Source organism: Periplaneta americana, chromosome 8 (assembly GCF_040183065.1).
Source record: "Periplaneta americana isolate PAMFEO1 chromosome 8, P.americana_PAMFEO1_priV1, whole genome shotgun sequence".
Lineage (NCBI taxonomy): Eukaryota > Metazoa > Arthropoda > Insecta > Blattodea > Blattidae > Periplaneta > Periplaneta americana.
Genome location: NC_091124.1, coordinates 147,964,328 through 147,987,857, shown reverse-complemented (window position 1 = coordinate 147,987,857; position 23,530 = coordinate 147,964,328). Strand labels below are relative to the sequence as shown.

Here is a 23,530-nt window from a genome sequence, read left to right as displayed (position 1 = left end):
TCAGTGTTTTCCTTTGTGGCCTTTCTCCTCAAATATTAATTGTCAACATTACAGAGATTATTCTGTAGGACAAATTAATAAATCCATAATATTATTTTTAGGTGGTAAGTTAAACAGTTCGACTAGAGCTGACGTATGCATTGTTAACACAAAGCGAATTTAAACTGTAAATTAAACAGTTTGGGTTTTAAATTATGTTTAGTCACCTTCATTAAAATGAAGAGAGCTGATGCATGCGTCAACACAAAATGAATTAGCTCTTCTACATAAATGTATCTTCCAACGCTTGCAAAATATATCTTCCTTTGGAGCTATGGAATTTAGTTCCTGACACCTTACTGTTTCTCTCATGTTAACTATACAACTAACAATCGCAAAACAAGAGATTGTATAAATTAACAAATGTAGCACTCAAAACTATAAACAACATGAAAGCCTTCTGTGCCCAAGATTGTGGGTTCGGTCTCTGCCCAGGTCATTGGCATTTAAGTGTCTTAAATGTGATAGCATCATGTCAGTAGATTTACTGGCATGTGAAAGAACTCCTGAGGGACAAAATTCTGGCACACCAGCAAAGCTGATATAACCTCGGCAGTTGCGAACATTGTTAAATGAAACATAAAAAAAAAAAAAGACATGCAAGAGTGAGATCCTATGTATGTTCAGTCTGCTGGCTTTTTTTACGATTCTGGATACTTAAGATTATTAATCTAGTTCCGCATCTCTTATAAATTTTAATAATCTTGTAGAAATATTCAGAACTTAACTAACAATACTGGTATTGTGAATAAGAGACAACTGCAATTCTATGGCCTGCAAACACACTAGTCTATGTCAGAAATGAAAGTTGACAATTATGCCTTAAGCTCTCTCTATTCTGGAATAATTTTTTCTGAGTCCCACGCTGTAGATGTGTACTTTAGTGTGTCATGTCTTATACTACTGATGTGGAATAAGTAATGGTTCAGGTCCTTATGAGCCACCGGCACAGCTCAGTTGGCTGAGGTGCTTGCCTGCCAATCTGGAGTTGCGCTTGGGTGTGGGTTTGATTCCACTTGGACTGATTACCTGGTTATTTTCGAAGTTCTCCCCGACTGTAAGGAGAATGTCAGATAATCTATGGCGAATCCTCGGCCTCATCTAGCCAAATACCATCTCACTGTCACAAATTCCATCGACGCTAAATAACCCAGTAAGAAAAAAAAAATTTCTCATTAAATTTCGGCCAGTGTATAGCACTAGTATCAACCCAGCATTGTGATGAATTTAGGAACTTACAGTAAGTAGCGAAATCTGGTTTCAAAAGCCTGCTCCCATGGATCATTGGGCTAACCACACATTACCCTTGTACTGGTTGAATGATCATTCATTTTTACTCCGGCATGTGGATGTGAGGCCAGCAACTGGCTGGTAGGACTTGGTCCTCCATGGGCCGTGACACAACAAATGTACTGTTCTTTTATGTGCTATAAACCTACGATACAGGCCTCTCATATTTAGTTCCCTTCTAAGGGAAGGTAGGTTAAAGATTTTTATAACTGTTACAAAATTCATCAACATCAACTGACTTTGAACATGTGAACTCAATTTCGATAATAAGCATACGCGAGTTATGTGACATTCTCTCACTTATTCTTGATGATAAGAAGTCTCATCTGTTTCAGGTGTCATTGCAAAACATTAGCTCCTCAAAGAAAGTAACAAACATTAATTAATGCTAGAAATTAACAAAAATTAAATGTTACTATCTACTGATTTGTACTGTTAGCTGTTAACCATTAACTGAATGAGACGTTAACCTAAGCCTCAACTAATCAACTGAACAGTAACAATATTTGCAGAATGATTAATACTAGCTATGATACACAAATGTGTGGCTCCTGCCCAAATGCAATGCCTATTATTTTCTAGTATTTCTTTTTTTTGTCCCTCTGCAATACATACAGATTGCATGGAGAATTTCCTGAGACCAATGACAATAATATAAAAATAATACTTGTTTATTTCAAATTAACTAGAAGTACAGTAATATTTTGAATAAAACATTCAACATATAATTTATAAAATGATCAATATTTACAATACTTCTACAGGGTGTCTCAGGAGGAATGTAAAATACTTCAGGATAATGTAATCTCTTTAACCAGATATACCTATATCCGAAATGTAATGGTTGAGAAATTATTGATGAGCGAACTTTTAAATGGAGACAGGCATTATACATATATTTCTACGTCACTGAACAAATATGTTTATTTCATAATTAAGTAGAAACTCAGTAAGAAAATAAAATAATTATACAAGACAAATTACTAAGGTTGACCTTATGGATATCATGAATTGTAAATTCGATCAGGTACCAGTACCGGTTCTTTTTCCCACCTCAATGAAACACTTGGTAGCTTGCCAGATTTCAGATAACATTCAGTAAACACAGGGAAAACACACAGCTAAATGGGAACCCTTTGACTGGGAAAATGTTGTCTGTGTTCCTCAACAGCAGCCAATGCATTGCCATCACAAAATCCTTAAACAAAAAGCATATCTGCATATTTACTGTGCGAATACACGAATTAAATGTAAAGTGAACATGTATTCAATTGAATGTGTTGCATTGGCATTGCGGTGCATAGATGCTGCCGTGTGCAAAAGCTCTGGCATAACACGTCAAGTATAGAAGTACCTAATTTCTCATGCCTTCTATTCTGTAAGTGAATTCATGACATTCAATAACACTTCATGAAATTGATACTGAAACTATGTGTTGTACTAGTAGACTATATTGTAAATCTCGTCTGTATATATATTTCATCTAGATGTGACTATAAATTAAGACTTTATAATAGTATTAAGTTTTTTGACTTGTTCCATATTCTAGCTGTAAAACAATGTATGAATACCATGGAATGTTAATAAATACAATACAATACAATACAATAGCACACGGAACTGCAAGACATTTCAGTATATCTCCCCTTAATTTTTCCCCAACTGTTAGACTTCGGACATAGGTATATCAGATTAAATTGATGTAGGTTAACCCAAACTACATTATCCTGAAGTATTTTAGATTCTTCCTGGTACATCCTGTATACACAATAAGAAGATATATTATACAGTGCTGAAAGAAATTGTTGCATATTTTATGGCAAACTTATGAAGTAATATTGCAAATTTATTTTGTGCTAAAGAAAATTGCATATTTTTCATAAGTTTGCAATAAAATAATATGCATCAGTTTCTTTGAGCATTGTAATTACTAGTACATATGTGTGCGTGTATATGAAAAGGGGTCACTTGGCAGCTTTCTAGTTTCAGATATAGACAGTGATTTGAGTGTGATCCAGTTGACACAGGATTTTAATATTTATTCAGTTAATTGCTTAGGACGTGATCATTACAAAAGCATAAAAAAGAAATTCACCAGTTTGAATACTCCCTTGGTTTTATGAAGATTACATTCGAAGCTTTTAATAGAAAAAGGAGCATCTTCTGCGAACCTCTGGAAAAAGAACTAAGCAAGAGACTAGTAAAGTCCTTTGTATGGAGTGTAGCATTGTATGGGACAGAAACATGGACATTACGACGAAGTGAAGAGAAGCGACTAGAAGCACTTGAAATGTGGATATAGAGAAGAATGGAGCATGTGAAATGGACAGACAGAATAAGAAATGAAGCTGTGTTTTGAAAGAGAAGTGAAGAAATAATGGTGAAATTGATCAGGAAGAGGAATTGGCTGGGTCACTGGCTGACGAGAAACTGCCTACTGAAGGATGCACTGAAAGGAATGGTGAACAGGAGAAGAGTTCGGGGCAGAAGAAGATATCAAATAATATTAAGACATTGATGGATCATAGCAGAGACTAAGAGAAAGGCAGAAAATAGGAAAGACTATAGAATGCTGGGTTTGCAGTGAAAGACCTAGCCTTGGGAAGAACACTATGAATGAATGACATCTGAAACTAGAAGCTGCCAAGTGATCCCTTTTCATATGCACAAACACATATTACACCTCGTTAACTGTGTTACAAGACTCAAAAATGATTTATTTTAATTTCTTCTCGTGATGAAAAATCTAAATTTCCAAGAGATTCTTGGAGTTGATTTATATCTTCCAAAGTTGAAGAACTTAAAGACACAGAGCTTGGCTGAAGTTCTGCTTCATCACTATTGGAAAGCTTGGCAGCTCCACTATCAGGCTGTCCTGCCTGGCTCGCATCTTGTTGAAGGTGAATTGAGCTGTAGGTTGTTGGAATGGGTAATGGTTCTACCTTCACAGGAAGTAGATGACTGATGGGATCCAATATAGCTGCCTGATCAAAGTAAGTAAGTCCCTGCAAGCCAAGAAATAAGATAAATGTGATACTCATGTCCTTTTTTACAAGTAGATTCAGTGGCACTGACACTTTTACTTTGAATACAAGTAATATACCAGGTTTTCATTTCATAACTTTACTCTAAATAACTATTTCTATTAAATTTAATTTAATACAAATTATCATTATTTCTATCAATCTCGAGATACTTTGGAGCTTTCAAGTTACTTGTTACGGCTCGCAAGGCCACTGGCTGTAAGTATACTAAATACTAAAACTTGACGCTTATCTAAGCAAGAAATGAAGGGACCAAAAAGCTCACGTAAGTTAATAAAAATATTAAAAACACCAATTTAGATACTGAAATTTCAAATAACACCCCTATATTATGATACTTAAATTTAAAAGAGTATTCAATTGTTTATATATCTCATTCATTTTCACATCTTTTGTTTTCTATAATCGCCTGGCAACCTGGATTATCGTTATTGTCAGTTGATTGTAGAATGAAAACACAGTTCATTCTGGGTAATTTCCTAAATTTAATTAACTAAATTAAATGTTGAAAATGTGCTCTATTGTTGGCTAGACGGTAATACAGCCTATTTTGGAACTCATCTACATAGCATTGCCATATTATCAAAACCATACATAAATAACGTAAATTCGAACTTCGGCTTATTATCCTCTATCTTGTTTTAAATTTTTAAAGAACAGGTTTATAATACAAAACCATAATATTTCTTAATATCAGTTTGTGTTACTACCTGAAATAACCTGTAATCAATCAACTATAGTCTTTGTAGTTTTATTCTCTTCAGCTCTAATCAACAATATAACAATCCAGGTTGCCAGGCAACGATAGAAAACAAAAGATGTAAGAACAAACGAGTGAGAAGTATAAACAATTGAATACCATACTCTTTCAAATTTAAATATCATTATATAGAGGGAAGCCATGTGAAATTTTTTCAAAGGGATGACCTGGGGGAGGGAGTGCAATTAACACTAGTTTTAAATTTCCCCTTCAATATATAAATTGAGTTTTTTTTTTTTTTGTTTAAATTAAATTAAATTGAAATAAATGGTTATTTAGGCTGGGAAGTTTTAAATTGAAAGCCTATGTATTGATTTAAATGGTTTTGTTTGTGAATTACTTAGAAATGTTTGATTAATAACAAACTAAATTTGGAATGATTTAATAATTATGAATCATATTTGATGGTTATTATCCTCTGTCCTGTTCAAAGTATTTTAGGTGTAGATCCGGTTGAGGATATAAGATTTTTAAGACTATCAAAAATATTTCGTATGTCTTCCATGAAACGAAAATAAAACTAGAAGACCAGTGTCATAGACGTATGATATATATGAGAGATTTTTCTAATCCAAGTAAGAGTTTTCATGAAATATTAAGAATAATTTCTAACCCACTTCAAAATTCGAATGTTCGCCATCGTCCTTTTTTATGATAACTATTAAGGTTCATGAATTCTGCTTTATAGAATCCCCCACATTTAAAAGCAGAATTCTCCACACTGATTAGCTAAATAAGATCATCAACCACAACTGGAAGTTTAGCAAGAAAGTAACTATTAGCAGGTCAGAAATGTAATGTAAAAATGATAGAAAACCATTGAGGATTTGTATGAGAAGAACTTTCTCAAAAAAAAAAAAAAAAAAAATGTGAAAGTGAGTGATACATTTTTTTAATATATCCTACAAACTGAAGTAGAAGGGCAGATAGTTCGAAAGGTGGTGCAACAAACCTTGTGACATAGGAAAGAAAATAAGAAGAATAGCCTGTTAAGTCCCATTAAGGAAAAAGGGGGTAGCTATTTAATAACTCACGTGGTGAGCTATTCCGCGCAAGTCTTAGAATATGGCAGTTGTTTTGCCACAATCTGTTAAGTTTTGGTTCACTGACAAATTTTCTTCCTAGTTTCTGCACACGCACACTGATACACCTATGTACATTGCTTTAGTGTTGATACTTTGTGAATCACTACACCAGCACACTAATTGCTTCTATGCATATTTATGATGCTTGGTCACCGATTGTACATATCTCTCCATTCAGCCCTAGATCTTGCTATTCCAGACCAGAGCTCCCTGCTCGATCCCTGAAGAGGTCTTTCCATCTACGTCTTGGTCTCCCCCGCCACCTTTTCTCCAGGTATGGAGCCCACATTGTGACTTTCTGAGTCAGTAGGAAATATACATTCTTTAATATTGAAGTTTATGATATTAAGTCATTTATGATCTTTTATAATTATATTTTGTCATAAATAATGAAACATTCTTTAAAAACGTTTTTAAAACTTCAATTATGATCTTTTTCACACATTCAGTTGTATGTATCCGATTTTAAATGATAAAATAATTTGTGATCTGATTCACCTCTCCTACTGAGGTGACACCGATCAACAATGAAAGCTTTAAAAAATGTAGTTGAAAATAATAGGATATTACATTGGGTAGATAGGATTATAGAAAATTATAAAATTAAATTGGTGCTTTGCTAGGATGTAACCTTATATGGTTAACACTTAGAAAACTGAAAATTTTGATCGGATTCACCCAGTGTTGCAGTACATTTGATTACAACAATATTTGAAATGCAAGAACAATAATAATTTATGCAACACAACATTAATCAAGAGTTTATCTGAAGTCCACATTGATTTTGTTTTAGCCTACCAATGGGCATACTACAAGTCTTGCGAATTGGGATTGGTACAATTTTGCCTTCATCTAAGAAAACATGACATTCCATTGATAATGAACATGCATTTAAGTCTTACATGACGTGATTCTAATCCATGTCTGTGGCTTTATGCAGTGTCATAGCTGACCTGTGTGTAAACTACGACCACCATACTCTTTAAATATTGCCTGAAATATTTTCATTTCCTCAGCGAAAGTCAGTTCAATCTTTTCTGATCATACGGTACATTGATATATGATTAATGCTCTCCTGGTTGGAAATTGATAATATCAGAGTAGGCAATATAAATACCTGCTTTGTGTCCAACTGCAGAAATATTTCATAAGTCTTTGCTGGGAAAGAGTTAATTCCTAACAGAAGCTGTTAATATTTGGAAATTTCACCCTATTGTGATATACTGTATTATGTTACCTCTTTCTGCAAATGTTGAACTGTGACTCCAAGATGGGATGCAATGACTGTAGGTGGGAAAATAGCGTGAAGACATTTCTGTATATATGGTAAAAGTTCTTCTGCAAAATACGCACAAAATCTTGTGAAGTGATCCTTCTCAATTTGTGTCAGTGCTTGCTGTTCTTGTCGATAAAAAGCTAAGGTGCTACGGGCAACTCCACTCAGCGATTCCTTTAATTGATTTGTTGCATTGTCTGCAACTGCTATTGGAGCACAAAGGCGGAGCTCATTGAATGCTGTTAAGATTCCATTGCAGTAGTCTGCCAGTGGATAGAACTCCAACAGACACTGCGGAGGATGTTCCTGTAATAATAATATGATATGGTTCTTAAAGTTACAAGAAAATATAACTTACATTTATTATTTTTCCATAAAAAATATTATTAAATGGAATATACTTTCTCATTATACTTATTATGTAGTAAATAAAATAATAATATTTTAAGTAAAGGACTATTAAATTATCCACAATCACATTCTCATAAATATTTCTATTTTGCAAAGTCTCAACACCTCCACTTCGAGTTTTTTCTTCCTGATCTAATCCCTACCCGGCAAATTAAACATATCCTAATAACAATTAAGAATGTACTGTCTGTCCACTTGGTTATGTTGCATCCCAGTTACCTTCACCCATTTCTGCTAGCCCCTCTGCAAAAGATAGTGGCTGGTTAATCTTAGCTATTCCCTATTGCTGTTCGGAATTGGACTCTACATAACTTTATACAACTGTTTAAAATAATTTAAAGAAAAAGGCCTCATTAAGTAAATAACTGTCACATGATTTCCCCTACCTTAGACCATTTAGCTACATTTTACTTACACATTCCTAATATCTATTAAATTTACTATTAGCAAACATAACATTAACAATAAATTTTAACAATCACACAATATATTTTCGCAAAGTCATAATTAACATATTTTTAAGTATGGTACTGTATTTTCATATGCAAACACAATAACATTTATAAGAAGCTTACTGGTACTTTCGATTGTGATATCAATGCAAACTATCGACTGCAATACACTGCTCCTAGTGTCGAGCTAGTGTGACCATTACCTTGTACGGAAATCCATCATAAATTTTTTAAATAGGTTCACAATTTCGTTAAAATGTGTATTCGCAAATACATTCAAATGTATCCCATAAAAACAGGAATCAATTACATTGTTTTAATGGTAGTTATGCTGGAACATTTAAAATAATTCTTTAAAAAATGGGAATGTTAAAATGAGGGTTTACTGGATCTTTAAGGCATAGTCTATTCTGTTTCAAGTAGTACTATTCCTAATGCAATAAGAAATTAAGAAGGAAATCACTGAAGTTGATTTTGAGAAAATCGCTATTTTGTGCTGATTTTGGAGTAAAATTTAATATATATTATTATCCACTTCTCTGATGAATTGAAAGTAAATAATGGATATGCCCCTGTACCGGTATATAATATTTCCAGTAGTTGAGGAAACAAAGAAAATATTTTGATAACCACTTTCTCGGTATCTATTAGGGATACTTAAGAAGTATATTTCTATGAAAATGTTGAAATCATATTTTTGCAGAATTATTTTCTTCATATTTGTCAAATTAAAAAAGTAAAAATATCATAAACATGTATTGAATAGACGAGTTTTTGAAAGTCGTAACAGATTCAATTAAAAGAAAACTGTTGTAGCTTATTGTGACTACTTAGTATTGTAAAGTTAACACGGTACAACAAAATACTAACTTACTAGACTCGTATTCATTCACATCATTATCGCATATTGTACATGCAAGTCAGAATATATCTTGTGCTGCTTGTAGATAAAATGAATACTGTACTCCAACCAGGAGAAAGTTTCAGGGGAATGAGACGCAGCAGGGTAATGCTGTGAATGAATGTTGATGTCATAAGGTCACACACGTGGGTACACGCATCTCCATTGGCTAACTCTCTAAGTACAAACGATAACACTGATACACACATACTTATACTACCCTACTCACAAAATTAGATCACGTTAATCTTCTGGTCTTTTAATCTCTCCATACAGGAAATAACATATGCAGGAGAGTGCATGTTTTTTAAACTGACGTTATAACGGTAATATTATCTATCTACTTTGCTCCAATAGATGACACAATAGTAAGCACATTCCTTTCACGGTTAATCTCCTGGTTGGAGAACAGTAGCACATACTGCTACTCAAAACTGAGAAATATTTGAATGGAACAGATTACAGATGGGTTGGCTTAATCCTGGGCATTTCAGTCCTAATGGACCTATTCTGCATCTCTTTGTTATAAAAGTGGAACTCACTGAACAGGTGTGAAATTTAAATTTGTTCTGGAAACTTATTTACAACCCTTCAGAAAACTTCGAGTTGAACAAATGAATAGCTAAGTGGAAAAACGTTGCAAGAGCCAAATTTCAAATTTTACAGGAACAGAAAAAAAAACACTTGGTAACTTACATAACATTTTAACATTTTTCGAACCTCCTAGATTCTACTGCCTATATTGAAGATTGTACTTCCATTTTCAACCTCAGAGTTTGTTACAGTATAATACAGAGTATGTGAAACGTATTTGCATTAAAGCATTGCATTAAGAAAAAAAAGTCGTAACGTTTTTCTGTTCAGGTATTCAAATGCTGAACTTTATTAATTATTACAGAATTCACACCTGCTTTGTTGACTGTGCTGAAGTATTCTTAAGTACACTTGTTTGAGGTACTTTTGGTAAAGTGAAGTTTTCTATGTCTTGTTCAAATTTCTTACTCGCCTTGCGCACTGCATGTTCAAAATTTCGCGATATAATTTTAATAAATATAGGTGCTAGAAGACCTCGAAAATCAGCACTAACTCGACTGAATGAAAGACCAAAGTACATGCATTGACCGATGATAGAATCTAAAGAACTTCCAACTCCTCGATTTAGATCTTGCTCAAGTGTAGATAGGAACTGAGACACCTGAAATGTAAGCAAATTTAATGTATGAATGACATAAAACTTGTAGTGTTGTACAAATAATATTATTCAAGTTAGTAAGCATGGTTACAGAGATTAATCTGAAGCTATAATGGCCAGATAAAAATGAAATGTAGAATTTTAAATAAGAAAGGAATTTATAATATTACAAAATTCATCTCAAATTAAATTAAATAGTGGTATCTTCGATTACTGTGTTTGCCATTGGATCCGAAATGTGCAGGTTCTAGACTAAGAACCTTCATATATGCACTTCTCGTACAATATCTCATCATCATTGAATTATAGCTAATATAATTGAGGACTTAACATTCTAAATGTGCTCAGTGCCAAAAACAACTTGATGAAAAACACACTGCGAAATGTATGTTGAGATACCTACAGCACCATCTTTTGGCACATGACTGAGTCACTTACAGTTGAGCTACGACAAAGACAAAGACAATTTAGAACTACCTCTCAGCAATAAGCAAAAAGTAATTAGGAACAGTCGGGAGATCACCCAAATGATTTCGATACTGTATCCAAAAAGTTGACGAATTTAAAAAAAAAAGACAATTTAGTATGATATTCTCATAAGAATGTTCCTCCCTTAGATTGAATAAAATGAAATTTGAAAAATTGGCACTTAGTGCATTTAGAATGTTAGGTATTCATTTGTTATTCAAATTATTAATTCTGTATTGTACTGATGAAATCACTTGATCATACCTGTTAGATGGATTTTACAGAGGGTAAAATTAAATTTTTTATTTTTGTTGGAAAAAGGATAAAAAAAACTTTTATAAGGGCATTAGAATGTGAAACTGGGTTAACAAGTGTCAAATATCTAACGGAGTAAAAGAATTAAATCAGCTTATGTATAAAGAGGCTTCCTCCTTACAAAACGTTAATCTCAAATCTAAATGTGCACTACACTACCCATATGTAAAATGTGCAAATCATTTTCGATAACTGATAAGACATATTGCCATTATTGCAGATGTGATTAGTTGGTGTTTTACTCTCATGCACTTAGTGATGACATTATTCAATATATTGACTTTAATACTTCTCATGTACACAATTATGATTAATATGAATTGGGAGCCATTGGTATAGCTCAGCTGGTAGCATGTTTGCCTACTGATCCGGAGTTGCGTGTGGGCGTGGTTCGAATCCCGTTTGAGCTAATTACCTGGATCGGTTTTTCCGAGGTTTTCTCCAACTGTAAGGCGAATGTCAAGTAATCTACAGAGAATTCTCGGCCTCATTTCGCTATCACCAATTCCATCGACGCTAAATAACCCAGAAGTTGGTACAACGTCGTTAAATAATCAAATAAAAAAAAATGAACTGGACATTTATCAAGATTTTTTATTGGGTTATTTTATGAGGCTGTATCAACGTCTTAGATTATTTAGAGTCTGAATGAAATGAAGGTGATAAAGCCAGTGAAATGAGTCTGGGGTCCAGCACCGAAAGTTACCCAGCATTTGCTCATATTGTGTTGAGGCAAAACCCTGGAAAAAACCTGAATCAAGTAACTTGTCTCGACCAGGATTCGAACCCGGGCCACCTGGTTTCGCAATCAGATGCGCTAACCGTTACTCCACAGATGTGGACCAATTATCAAGATGTAAGAAACAAAATACATAAAATTAATTTTTTTACATAGGTTATAATATGGGGAGAGAGTGAGGGGTAAATAACACGATAAAATCACCATGTTGTCTATGTGAACTTTAACTTTTGAACTGCTTATGGAATTTGATATAGACATGCCATTAGTGATTATGCGAACATCTTTTTAATGTGTTATCTTTCTTCAGGGTGAATTATTAGCTGTGTGACTAGTGTGTTGAATTTCCATGATGGAGACCAAATTTCAAATTCTGATGAGTGTAAGTGGAATTTGGAATGGACAATAGTGGTATTCGAGGCAAGTTTTCCCGTGTTATTGCCAAGACTCTGTCATCATTCCACTATTTCTTCTTAATTCAAAATAATTTTTATCACCAGTATAAGAAAACATTCTCCAGGAAAGATGACACCAACCCCCTCAACCATCAGATACCGGTATGGCAGAAGTATGATTTTTTTTTTCAATCAATTTAAGATTGTAAATAAATAAATGTGAAAAAATGTCTTAATTAAAAATAAACAATATACATACAAATTCAGTTCAATTTTTAAATGTTTTACATTATTTTTGTAAAACAAAACAGGTGGAAGAAAAGATTTAATTATATATTTTGGAGAAAGAATTAATTCTCAATGTCCATACCTCATTCTGTTGACATTTTGAGCGACCTATGATTCCTAACAATTTTAATCAAGTTGAAGTGCTAATTTTAATGACCTTGCAGAGGTCTTCATAACGTCACTAGTACCAGACTTAAATTTTCCTATTTGAATGTCAAAAATTGCTACAGTCTTAAATGTCCATGCAAAACAGGAAGCCTGAACGAGGAATAGCCATCAGCAACTTTTTCCAGAATACTCTTTGTATAGAACACGTTTTTTACATACTGTAAATTTACACCAAGGGACTTCTGTTTTACATACAGACCTGAGGAAGCTATACTAAATAAAGATGTTCATCATTCTTACAAAATATGTCCTCAAATGTGTTTGAAATTATGAATATTAGGCACTAAAAAAACCGAAAATGATGGGATAAACAGAAAATGTTTCCTCTGTTCAGAGATAAAGTAAAATATAACAGAGCAGATTGCGGCCTGGTTATGAAAACTTAGTTTCATATACAAACAGAATAAATTGCAAGATTCCATTCAGCTGTATTCTGACATTCTTCATTAATTTCTGATTACACTAAAAAGAAACTTACTTTTTTTCACCCTACCTTTTCTGTAATCCAACTGTAGAATATTGCACTTTCATTAATATTCTGATCCTTTGGCAATGGTAAAATGGGGTCATCATCACTGAATATTGCTCTATACTGTGTCACAATGTTGAACAGATGTATTCGTGATAGTTCAATTGTTTTACTTAAGTGATGATTTGCTGCAGAAAAGAAGAAAAAAAGGTTTTCACACTTTAAATACATAATGAAATAATATAAATTATATACATCTTTTTGAGGATAATTGATTTTTTAGATAGCTTTCTTTGAGAGGCATTTAAAGCTGGGAGCCTACATCACACTAAGTTTGTCTTTTGGCTTATTGTGCTAGGCTTGAATTATTCAGATATCTTTATGTTCCTAACAAGATGTTACAGGCACTTCATAGAATGAAAATGGATTATCACTTGCGAGCTAACATACTGCGATAGAATAATAAATGTTGACCTACTTCTGTGTTCCTTTCGTGAAGGACTGCAGTCCAGGTTAGAGTTTCCAACCTATCATATTACCTGGATTTCGCATACTTTATTACAATCTCCTATTTCCCATATTCTGGTTTTTTTTCACATTCTTTACATCAAATAAAATAATAATTTCTAGTTATCAGCATACTTTTGCATTAGAAGCCTGATATTAAAGAAATTTTTACTATAAGTTGCAATTGCGACGGGCATGATTTGAAGTTTGGCAGTCTATCAGAGAGATGAGATTTTTTTATAAACAGACGTGAGTAATGAATGATTGATTAGAAAATTGAATATACTAAAAGTAGAACTTTCAGATTATATATAATGAACATGAATGGTTACTTAAACGCAGATATTAAAATTCCTAATTTATAAACTGTTTTTATACAATAAATAAATACCATCTTCCTTGGGTATGGCTGATAAGAAATTCTGCAGCCATGTATCTCTGGCCTGGAGAAATTTCAATCTCAGTTCAGCTTCAGAAAACAATTCCATTCTGCGAAGGTAGCCCACAACCTGTAAACACCTTGGCAGTTGGAGGTCTGTACGAAGCTGTGCAAGCAGCTGATGAAGCATAGACAGCCACGCCACTTCTACATCTTTCACTATGCTCTGAAAAGACACAATGTTCTTTAGTGAATAATTATTTCTTTAACATTTTTTTTTAAATTACAGTTGCTACTCAAAGCCTATAGTATTAGCAGGGAGAACTGGGATATTCGAAGAATACGAGCTCTGTTGTCACTTTATTTAGCATAAACCCGATTGGATTTGCAAGTATACTCCTGTTAATTTTGTGACATGTCATCAGAGGAATGATGACCCAAAAATGTCCGCTATTAAGAGATGTAAAATACCAAAAATAATCCGTCATATGCAATAAAAAATATTTTATTATATTTAAATTCTATATCACCAATAGAACGTGAGTCTAACAAGGAGGGACATGCTCTGTATATCACCGAATTAAATGAGATTGTGTGAGATGAAAGTACAAGACGTACTGTTTAAAGTCATACCTGGTATGGGTGGCCAATGACCCCTTGTTTTGGAAATATTGGCTATTGTTTGTGACATATTTCCGTTAGGTGCCTAATAGGGAAGCATTAGACTGTGTAACAGCGTAGCTCATATGGTTGGATGCTGAGTTGTTATCCTGACAACCCCAGTTCGAATCCTAATGCCATCTCATTTTTTTAAACTTGATATTATTATTTTTATTATTATTATTATTATTATTATTATTATTATTATTATTATTATTATTATAACCAAAAGGACAATTTGGCCCAAGAGTGCAATGTCAAGTAGATGAACTCACTTCTAAATTCGGAAATATATATGTAACACGGTCTTCATCAGGAAAGCTGACATTTCAACTCCATAAGCAATACCTGGAGAAAGTAAAAAAGACATATGTGAAAGAGTAGCCATTTCTTCTAATTCTGGACTCGTGGGAAGGGCAGGTAAATCCTTCTTTGTATAATGAAATATTTACAAATGAAGAAAATGAAATAACACACAACCTTAAAGTGATTTCACCCATGTACTAGATTATGCCAGTCCTGTGATGTTTATTTTTTTTTAGACTGGTGAAGATTTTTATCAAATATTTGCAAAATAGCTCTTTCCTTTTACAAACTGGACGACAAATTGCTTCAAGGGAGGATGCCCTCAAAATTCACTCCTTAATTCACTTTCAGTTGTCAGCTCCTATATTCAAAGCCATGTTGAAATATGAGTGGTATGCATCAAAATTAATAAACGAACGAGAAGTGTTTGTGAATGTGAAAGATGTCTGTTTCGCAGCAGAAGTGCGAAAAAATGTGTGTGACTGTGGACAATCTTCTTTCATTTGCTGTGCATGGTGCAGGAAATATGTATGTTTTGTGTTTTTTATGACATTCATCATAATGAATCACGTACAAAATAAAGTAGAATAGAAACAGAACAGACACCAGTGACCTGCCTACGTGAGCAATATTTCCTTGTTTATCCTTTACAATACAATTAGGAATTTGTTTAAAATATGATGAAGCGTTCAATACATTGAGAAATATGATATCTGTAAATAGATTACTGTGATTACACTATTAATCATTATTAAAAGAAAAAAATATAGGACCAGTTAAGACTCGAACTCAGATTGCTTGGATAACAACTCAGCACCCAACCATATGTGGTACGCTTTTACACCAGCTCATGCTTCCCTATTAGGCACCTAACAGAAGTATGTCACAAACACTAGCCAATATTTCCAAAACGAGGGGTCATTGGCCACCCATACCAGGTATGACTTTAAACAGTACTTCTTGTACTTTCATCTCACACAATCTTATTTCATTCGGTGATATACAGAGCATGTCCTCTCCTTGTAAGTGAATGTTTGAATTCTTTTAGCTAACTTATAACCTTACTTCTACAGAAATAAAGTATCATTAATGGTGTGTCTATGTACATGCCTGCATTAAATACAAGAGGAAAAAAAATGGAGAAGTCATGTACAATGAAGAAATGACACAAATTTTCAAAGGAAATATTTACTAAAGAAAGGAGAAGAGTCTTGAATTTGATTATGGTCGTGGTGGTGGTGGTGGTGCGGTGATGATGATGATGATGATGATGATGATGATGAAGTTCAGGAACGAGATTCTTTTCATAACTGTAATCCAAAATTCTTCTTATCTATTTACTGAAAAAGTTCGTGATGCTAATTTATCGTTCTTCTGAAAGGCATAAGAGATGATCTTTAAAAATAAACTAAATTTTTATTGAATGTGTTAATCCCTACTTCAAGATTCTGGAATAAACCTTCTGAAAGGCATAGGAGATAATCTTTAAAAATAAATTAAATTTTTATTGAATGTGTTGATTCCTACTTCAAGTTTCTGAAATAAATAGTGGTTCCTGTAAAGGTTATAAAGGTATCCCCGTAACATGCCATGAAGGCACTTGGGGGGACATGGAGGTAGAGCCCCATGCTTTCCATGACCTCGGTGAGTTGGTATGATCGGCACCATGCTCTGACCGCCTTTTACCCCCTGGGAAAGACCCGGTACTCAATTTTATAGGAGGCTGAGTGAACCTGGGCCGTTCTGAAAGTTTGGCAACGAGAAAAAATCCTGTTACCACCTGGGATCGAACCCCGGACCTTTCAGTCCGTAGCCAGCTGCTCTACCAACTGAGCTACCCGGCTGCCCCTGTAAAGGTTATGGTACGTGGTTTTTTTTTTTTTTTTTTGTGCCAAGGAATGTAAAATTCTTTGTTGTTACTAGGGCCCAGTTTCTTAGGTTTTAACCTATTTTTTTCCTTGCTTATTAATGGGAAAATTTCAACATACTTTTGTGTTTTATGCTCACAAGATTGTAATGTGTGAATCTTATTGAACCTAAAAAAGGTTAAACAGAACTTTAAGACCTAAAAAGCCTAAAACATTCTTTTGAAAATTCGTTAAGTAAATCCATATTTTTTTCTGCCATCAATGTAGAGGTGCCTGTTATTTGCAAAAATCAGTCGATTTTTACACAGATTGTACATGTTACTTTGCTGTAGAACTGTTCATAAATTTCTTTGGTCCTGCTGACAGAATACAAAGGAATGGAAAGCAGTATTCTCTTAAAAGAGAATGGAGTAGGATAAGCCATTAACCTTTCCTCTATCAACAAGATACAGAAAGGCAACTTTCATTTTTGGGTGTCGGCCATGATTTTGCTTCTTGTTGCCTCTCTGACATTCCTAAGGGTGCACTTTCAGCATCTTCCAGCTGCAATTAAATGCCTGGAGTCTGTGTCCCTACCACTGAAAAATGCTACTGGTGTCATGGAGACGGTGCAGAATTCTATCAACTAAATACCTGGATCAGTAGACACGTGTGCTAATAAATTAGTACTGTATATATTCTGAAAAGGAATCCCGGGTATGAACAGATGAAAACAGTGAGTGCAGTTATTCAAGAAATGAGTTGACAGTAGAATACCTTAGGGACCACGAGCAATGGCAGCTATGAAATACGCGCCAATGACATCTTGTGCTGTAAAAAGGCCCTTCTTGGTCTAAAAAATGTGCTACGAGATAACTGAAAAAGTTTCGCATCCAAAACTAACTGGCTACCTGTACAGCAACAGTAAAGAAATGTAAACTCCGTTTTTATGTGAATGTGTCACATATTGAAATGCATGATACACTTTTCATTAACATAAAATGTAAAGGTGAAATAGTTATGTTAATGTGAATTACTTCAAGCAAGTGTTGTGAAAATACCAGTGTGCGAGCATAAATTGTCTTAACAGACAATAAAAGATTAGCATAATTATGTCATGATACAAATCGTCCTAATTCTTTTATCTATGTAGGCTATTTCTCAATTATAAATTTGTCATACAATTTGTATAAAAGGTTCAAATAACTGTTTAAAAACCTGCGAAAGACTAATTTACGATATTAAAAGGCTAAAATTGCTTTCATAAGAATCTAAAAATCCGGGACCTAGTGATTACTCACTCTATTTATAGGCTAGAGTATGCTGCGGAGCAGAGGTATGAAAGAAGAATATTACTATACACAACAATAGTGAATATAAATATCTGTACTATATAATTTATTATTATACCAACACTGATTACTGCTATTGGCCTTACAGCAATGATTGGTATCTGTCCATGCTTCTTGCCAAGTCTCCTGACGTAAGCTGCAAGTTCCAAAGCTTCTTCATAGTTGCCGTTCCTGATACAGGTGTCCATAAGCTGAGGAAGCTCAAGTATTTCAAGGAGCTGGGCATTTCTCGTAAGTGTTAAAGAGTTGAGACGACGGTGAGTGTTTATATCACTTGATGCCTTACTGAATTCCTGACATCGCTGTGAAAACTCGGGCAATTTTGTCAGCAGTGAGTCCAACCTCTGTTCAGTATTATTGAACTGGAAAAAAAAAAAAACATTTTAATTTAGAGGAGAGCATACAAGTATGTGCTGTTATAGAGTAGCTGAGGTAGTGCACTTGGTACTATAACTCCAAGGGCACAGTTCAACTTTCGTATAAAATTAGTAGAACTATTTTCTGGAGGTAGTCAGAATAGAACCCAATTATTGTATCTCTTATACGATTACGAAAACAAGAGAAACAACTTCCTTAGAAATTCACAGCCTATTCAAGAGATAACCTGCTTTTAAATTAAATTATGGTTTATTTATAGACGCTCGCAACTGCCAAGGTTATATCAGCGTCACTGGTGTGTCGGCACACTTAAATGCCATCAACCTGGGTCAGGATCGAACCCGCAACCTCGGGCACAGAAGGCCAGCGCTAAACCAATTGCACCACTCAACCTGCTTTTATCCTTATGTGCAATTATAAATTCGTATTATTATCATACAGAATAAATGAAATTAAAGAATTTGACTTTTCCTTAGCATTTGCAGAAAAATCTGAGAGCGCTATGAAATACAACACATTCCATTTACCTACTTCTAGTGATCTGCAGCAATAATTTTTATAAAAGTATTCATATGAAAAACAAAAAAAATCCACACATAATTGAAGAGTGTGATCCCAAAACTCGCTCAGTCCATTTGGCAATTTTTATAATTTATAGGCCCTACCGCCGGAAGCCTGAAGTGGAGATGGGGAGGGCACGTGGTAAGGATGGACTACAGACGATGGACGCATAGACTGACATTGTGGGATCCCAGGATTGGCAGAAGAAGAGTTGGACGTCAGACGACTAGATGGGCCGATTTCTTCAAGAAGAGAGCAGGAGCACATTGGAATAGCAGTACAAGAGACAGACAGCTATGGAGAAATCTAGAAGCCACCATCCTCAGTGTGTAGTGTGGTGCGAACCTTACAAGTGCATATAGTGTTTGTGTACACAGAAACGAAGTAGTGCAGCCAAGTTCGCTGATATCACTCCTTAGGACCAGCTCACCTAACAAGTGAAGTCTGAGCCAAGCCCTGTCAATCAGGAGGCCCTTGTCCTTACGGGATCTAGCAGGCTACATTTATTTATTTACATACATATGATTATGTTTGATATTTCTATCATACTTTGTGCTTGTTTTCTTTCAAAACAACGCCAATCCTTGTCTAAAAGGTTGTGTTATTGTGCATGTCACTTGAAAACTAACTCGGTTCATAGATCAGTGAATAAAAAAACTAGTCTAGTCTTTTCATAAAAATGGACTTAACGCATTTACAGGTTCACACTCTTCAATTTTAAACTTAACTACCATTTAGAATATGAAATCAATTTGTGTCAGATTTTTATTTATTTATATTGACGGAGTTAAGGCCATAGGGTCTCACAAAGTACACAAGCAGTGAAATTTAACAAAAAGTGATGGAAGAAAATACTAACATATTACAAAAATTAATAACATAACAAAATTGACACTATAATATGAAAATAACACTGTAAGAGAAAAAAGTAAAATACAGATCAAAATACTGGAATATAATATAAGTAACTCAATTAGTACAAATAGTTATGAGTGAAAATGTAAAGAAGAATACAACAAACAAGTCAATAAAAAATAATAAAAAAAAAACGAAATTTAAATAAAACCCACAATAAAAAATCTATGATAATAAATTCATCTGGTGATTAAGGGATTGTAGTGTTCACTTTATATGTAGTGACAGAACTAAATACTGTTACCTATTGAATTTGGCCTTAACAGCTCTAGTTGTTCGTTATGTGATTCTAGAATTTTATCACAAGTAATTCACGTGCCAAGATGTCTATTAAATATCGGGGAATTAATTACTGCGTTTCTGCTGAATCATTGCATCATTATTTGAATTCGAGCTGTAACTTGCAGGCAATGATCACTCATCACTCCGCAAAATGTGTGAAAGAAACTTTGAAATCAATTAAACTACCTATCATTTATTTGGTGTAAGCTCTGGGTTTTGAAGAAAATCCACAAAACTGAAAACCAGTGGCGAAACATCAGCTACATCAGATGGATAAATAAGACATCCACTTCTGAATTCTGGCAAGAAGCTAATTAAGCTTAGTACAAGCCAAAGCATGACTGAACCTTAGTTTTTGGTAAATACTTGAAAGATGAGTGGTAAGGGTGATAATTTCATGCTAAAATTTGTGTTATTCAATTGACAGAAAATAGTCCATAAATTCCGTTAAATCATTCGAAGTATATAAAAACGAAAGATCAATAATTCCTCGTTGCAAATACTGCGTTTAATTTATGGAATTCTTCGCATTCTGAATAGTGCTGTAAGTTATTTAATCGGTAGCACACTCATATGTTGTCTCACCTGTTTGAAAATTTCCCTCGAGCACTCAGCAGTCTGTATGAATGTTTTATAATTGGTACATGCAAGTTCCTGTGTTTGTTCAAGTACTGATGATTTCTCTTCATTTAATCTGTCCGGTTCCTTACCTGTAATGTCATTATCACTTTGCTTAATTAATTCATAATTGGTACTGGTATTATAAGACAAATATTAATTCTTAAAATAGATATAAAAACTGTTTATTTGCATATAATAAATTACTTACTTAACTGTTCAACTCCAAAAGATCCCAACTTTGTGAGATACAGTGAAAAGTCTGGGTTTTCTTTCCAAGCGTCTGCAGAAAAATACAGCATAATGAATGAATTAATAAACAAGTGTTCGGAAATTCTATCTCTTGCATTAAAATTATAACTCATCATCTAAAACCATAGAAAAGGATAAAGATAATTAACCTACAATTCCCTACTATATAGGCTAATTCATTCAGAACTACTGAAGTCCTGTGTTTCGACGTTTGTATACTATATAGGACACCAAGCAGATTTAGATGCTGAAATGTCAAGAAATAGCCAAGATTTGGCTGACAATCTTTCAGAGATAACTGGCCCATGTTAATGCTGCAAGCAGTGATCTTAAACTGTAATAGTCTTTAGGGCATATCTCTCCATAATTTCTCTGTATCTAGATGAATACTTTCGGTAAAAATTTCAAAACAGAACTTTTGTTTTGACTTTTTTTTTTTTTTTTTTTTTTTTACAAAATTAAACGGAAAATTTATTCGAATTTTTGTTCCCTTATTTTATCCACAATTATATATTTTCTGAATAATTATCCAGTGATTCAACGATGATGTTAAGGTCACACTGACCTACAACATCACTTGAAGAGAAATACCTACAGGCCTACATACTGAATGGATTTATGAGTTGGTTGATGTATATGGCAGTTCACAGGATTGAGGTGACTTCCAATCTCATTATTGTATGTGTACTCATAATCGTATTGTACAAATGAGCAAGAATAAGATTGACATATATGGCAAAGAAGTTTATCTTTGGTTTCTTTCCTTCTTTGTCATTCATGTCCAATCACCTGTCATTATAACATATTGCATAATTGTAAACAGACGGCTTTTTCCTATATAGGCTCTGGTTCGACTCATTATAGACTTACGGAACCGTAAAATATGCTGTATAATAAAAATAGGCGTATCACACATATGGTTTAAATGGGTTACGTAACAAATAAAAACATAATTAATTTTATTAGTGGAGCATGCTATTTACGAGACAAATGTAAGCATACACGAAAGCCTAATGAAATTCTGGATAAACAATGCCCAATTTTTTTTAAAGGGAAAATCGCAATAATCAGAATGTAGAAGCTCCGCCCACCACCCCTTCCGTTTTTCCCCTACTTAGCTCACCAGGCATTCTACGTGATAGGTGGGTGTTGTGCTGAATGCACATTTCATGTGGGTGGGGATAACTTCCCCTATTGCGTTCTCTTTATTGCGATTTATCCAATGAAACTTTAAAGATGAAACTAGTGCTGAGGTAGTTCGGAGGATTTCAGTAGTGAAAATTGTTGAATTTATAGGGATTTTTTTTTTTTTTGGGAGATGCAGTTGATTGTATATGCAAGGCACAATAAAGGTGTAAACTAACCAAACCTGTCACAGATTCGTATATGCATGGTGAATAAGTGAATAAGAGGAGTACGAAAGGAACTACCTCAACACTAGTTTAACTGTTTATTATTAATAATCTTCGCATTGAAATATCAATGTTTACTGTCAACAACCTTACAAACTGAACTACACATGTGAACAGGTGCTGTGAAAATGTATCTCGCTTTCGATTTCTAATTAGGTCAGATTACATTAAAATGTATTACGGATGAAATTAATGTAATGCAATAAATGTATAATTATTCAACTACATGCAAAATTATGATATTTACGAAATTAAACACTATCACACGTCTTCATTTAAATGTTTTCATGCTAAGGGTTAATGTCATGAGTTAAATAAACGTCTGCTGTATTTAAGGAATGAAACTCACTCGTAATTCAAATTAACACACAAAATATATTTCCTACGTACCTGGTACTCCGTCCGGAAAAATTACTTTAATAACGTTCTCAGTTTCGACGTCCATTTTCCAACACGTCGGCGACGTCAGCTGACGCATTGCGCGACAGTGTCGCTCTCTGTACGGTTCATCTTAGTACTTGGTCGTGTGCTGGTTGACACCGCAGACGTACAATCGGCGGGAAGACAGTGAGATCAATAGGGTAGGTTTAAATCGTACGGAAAACGTGAAAATTAAAACTAATTTGATAGAAAACAAATGGTTGTGACACAATAAAATACATCACAGAAAGTACGCAGATAGTGATACACAGTGCGCTTGCTTAGAGAAGTGTTTGGAATTGACGTCGTTGCGGCTGTTGGTGTATTCGAAAGGTGTTCTTCGCAAGAG

The 23,530-nt window shown here is 34.1% G+C and overlaps 1 protein-coding gene across 1 annotated transcript; it reads right to left on the bottom strand.

Moving 5' to 3' along the window:
* Positions 1–1,984: 1,984 nt before the first annotated feature.
* On the bottom strand, positions 1,985–23,259 carry Cog8 (conserved oligomeric Golgi complex subunit 8). Its single transcript, XM_069833788.1, has 9 exons — positions 23,152–23,259; positions 21,309–21,380; positions 21,065–21,189; positions 18,430–18,705; positions 14,191–14,404; positions 13,317–13,480; positions 10,166–10,453; positions 7,456–7,800; positions 1,985–4,334 (listed from the first exon to the last, which is right to left on the bottom strand). Exons 1-9 carry the CDS (start codon positions 23,237–23,239, stop codon positions 4,035–4,037), a joined length of 1,872 nt encoding a protein of 623 aa, XP_069689889.1. The 5' UTR covers positions 23,240–23,259; the 3' UTR covers positions 1,985–4,034.
* Between the last annotated feature and the right edge of the window lie 271 nt (positions 23,260–23,530).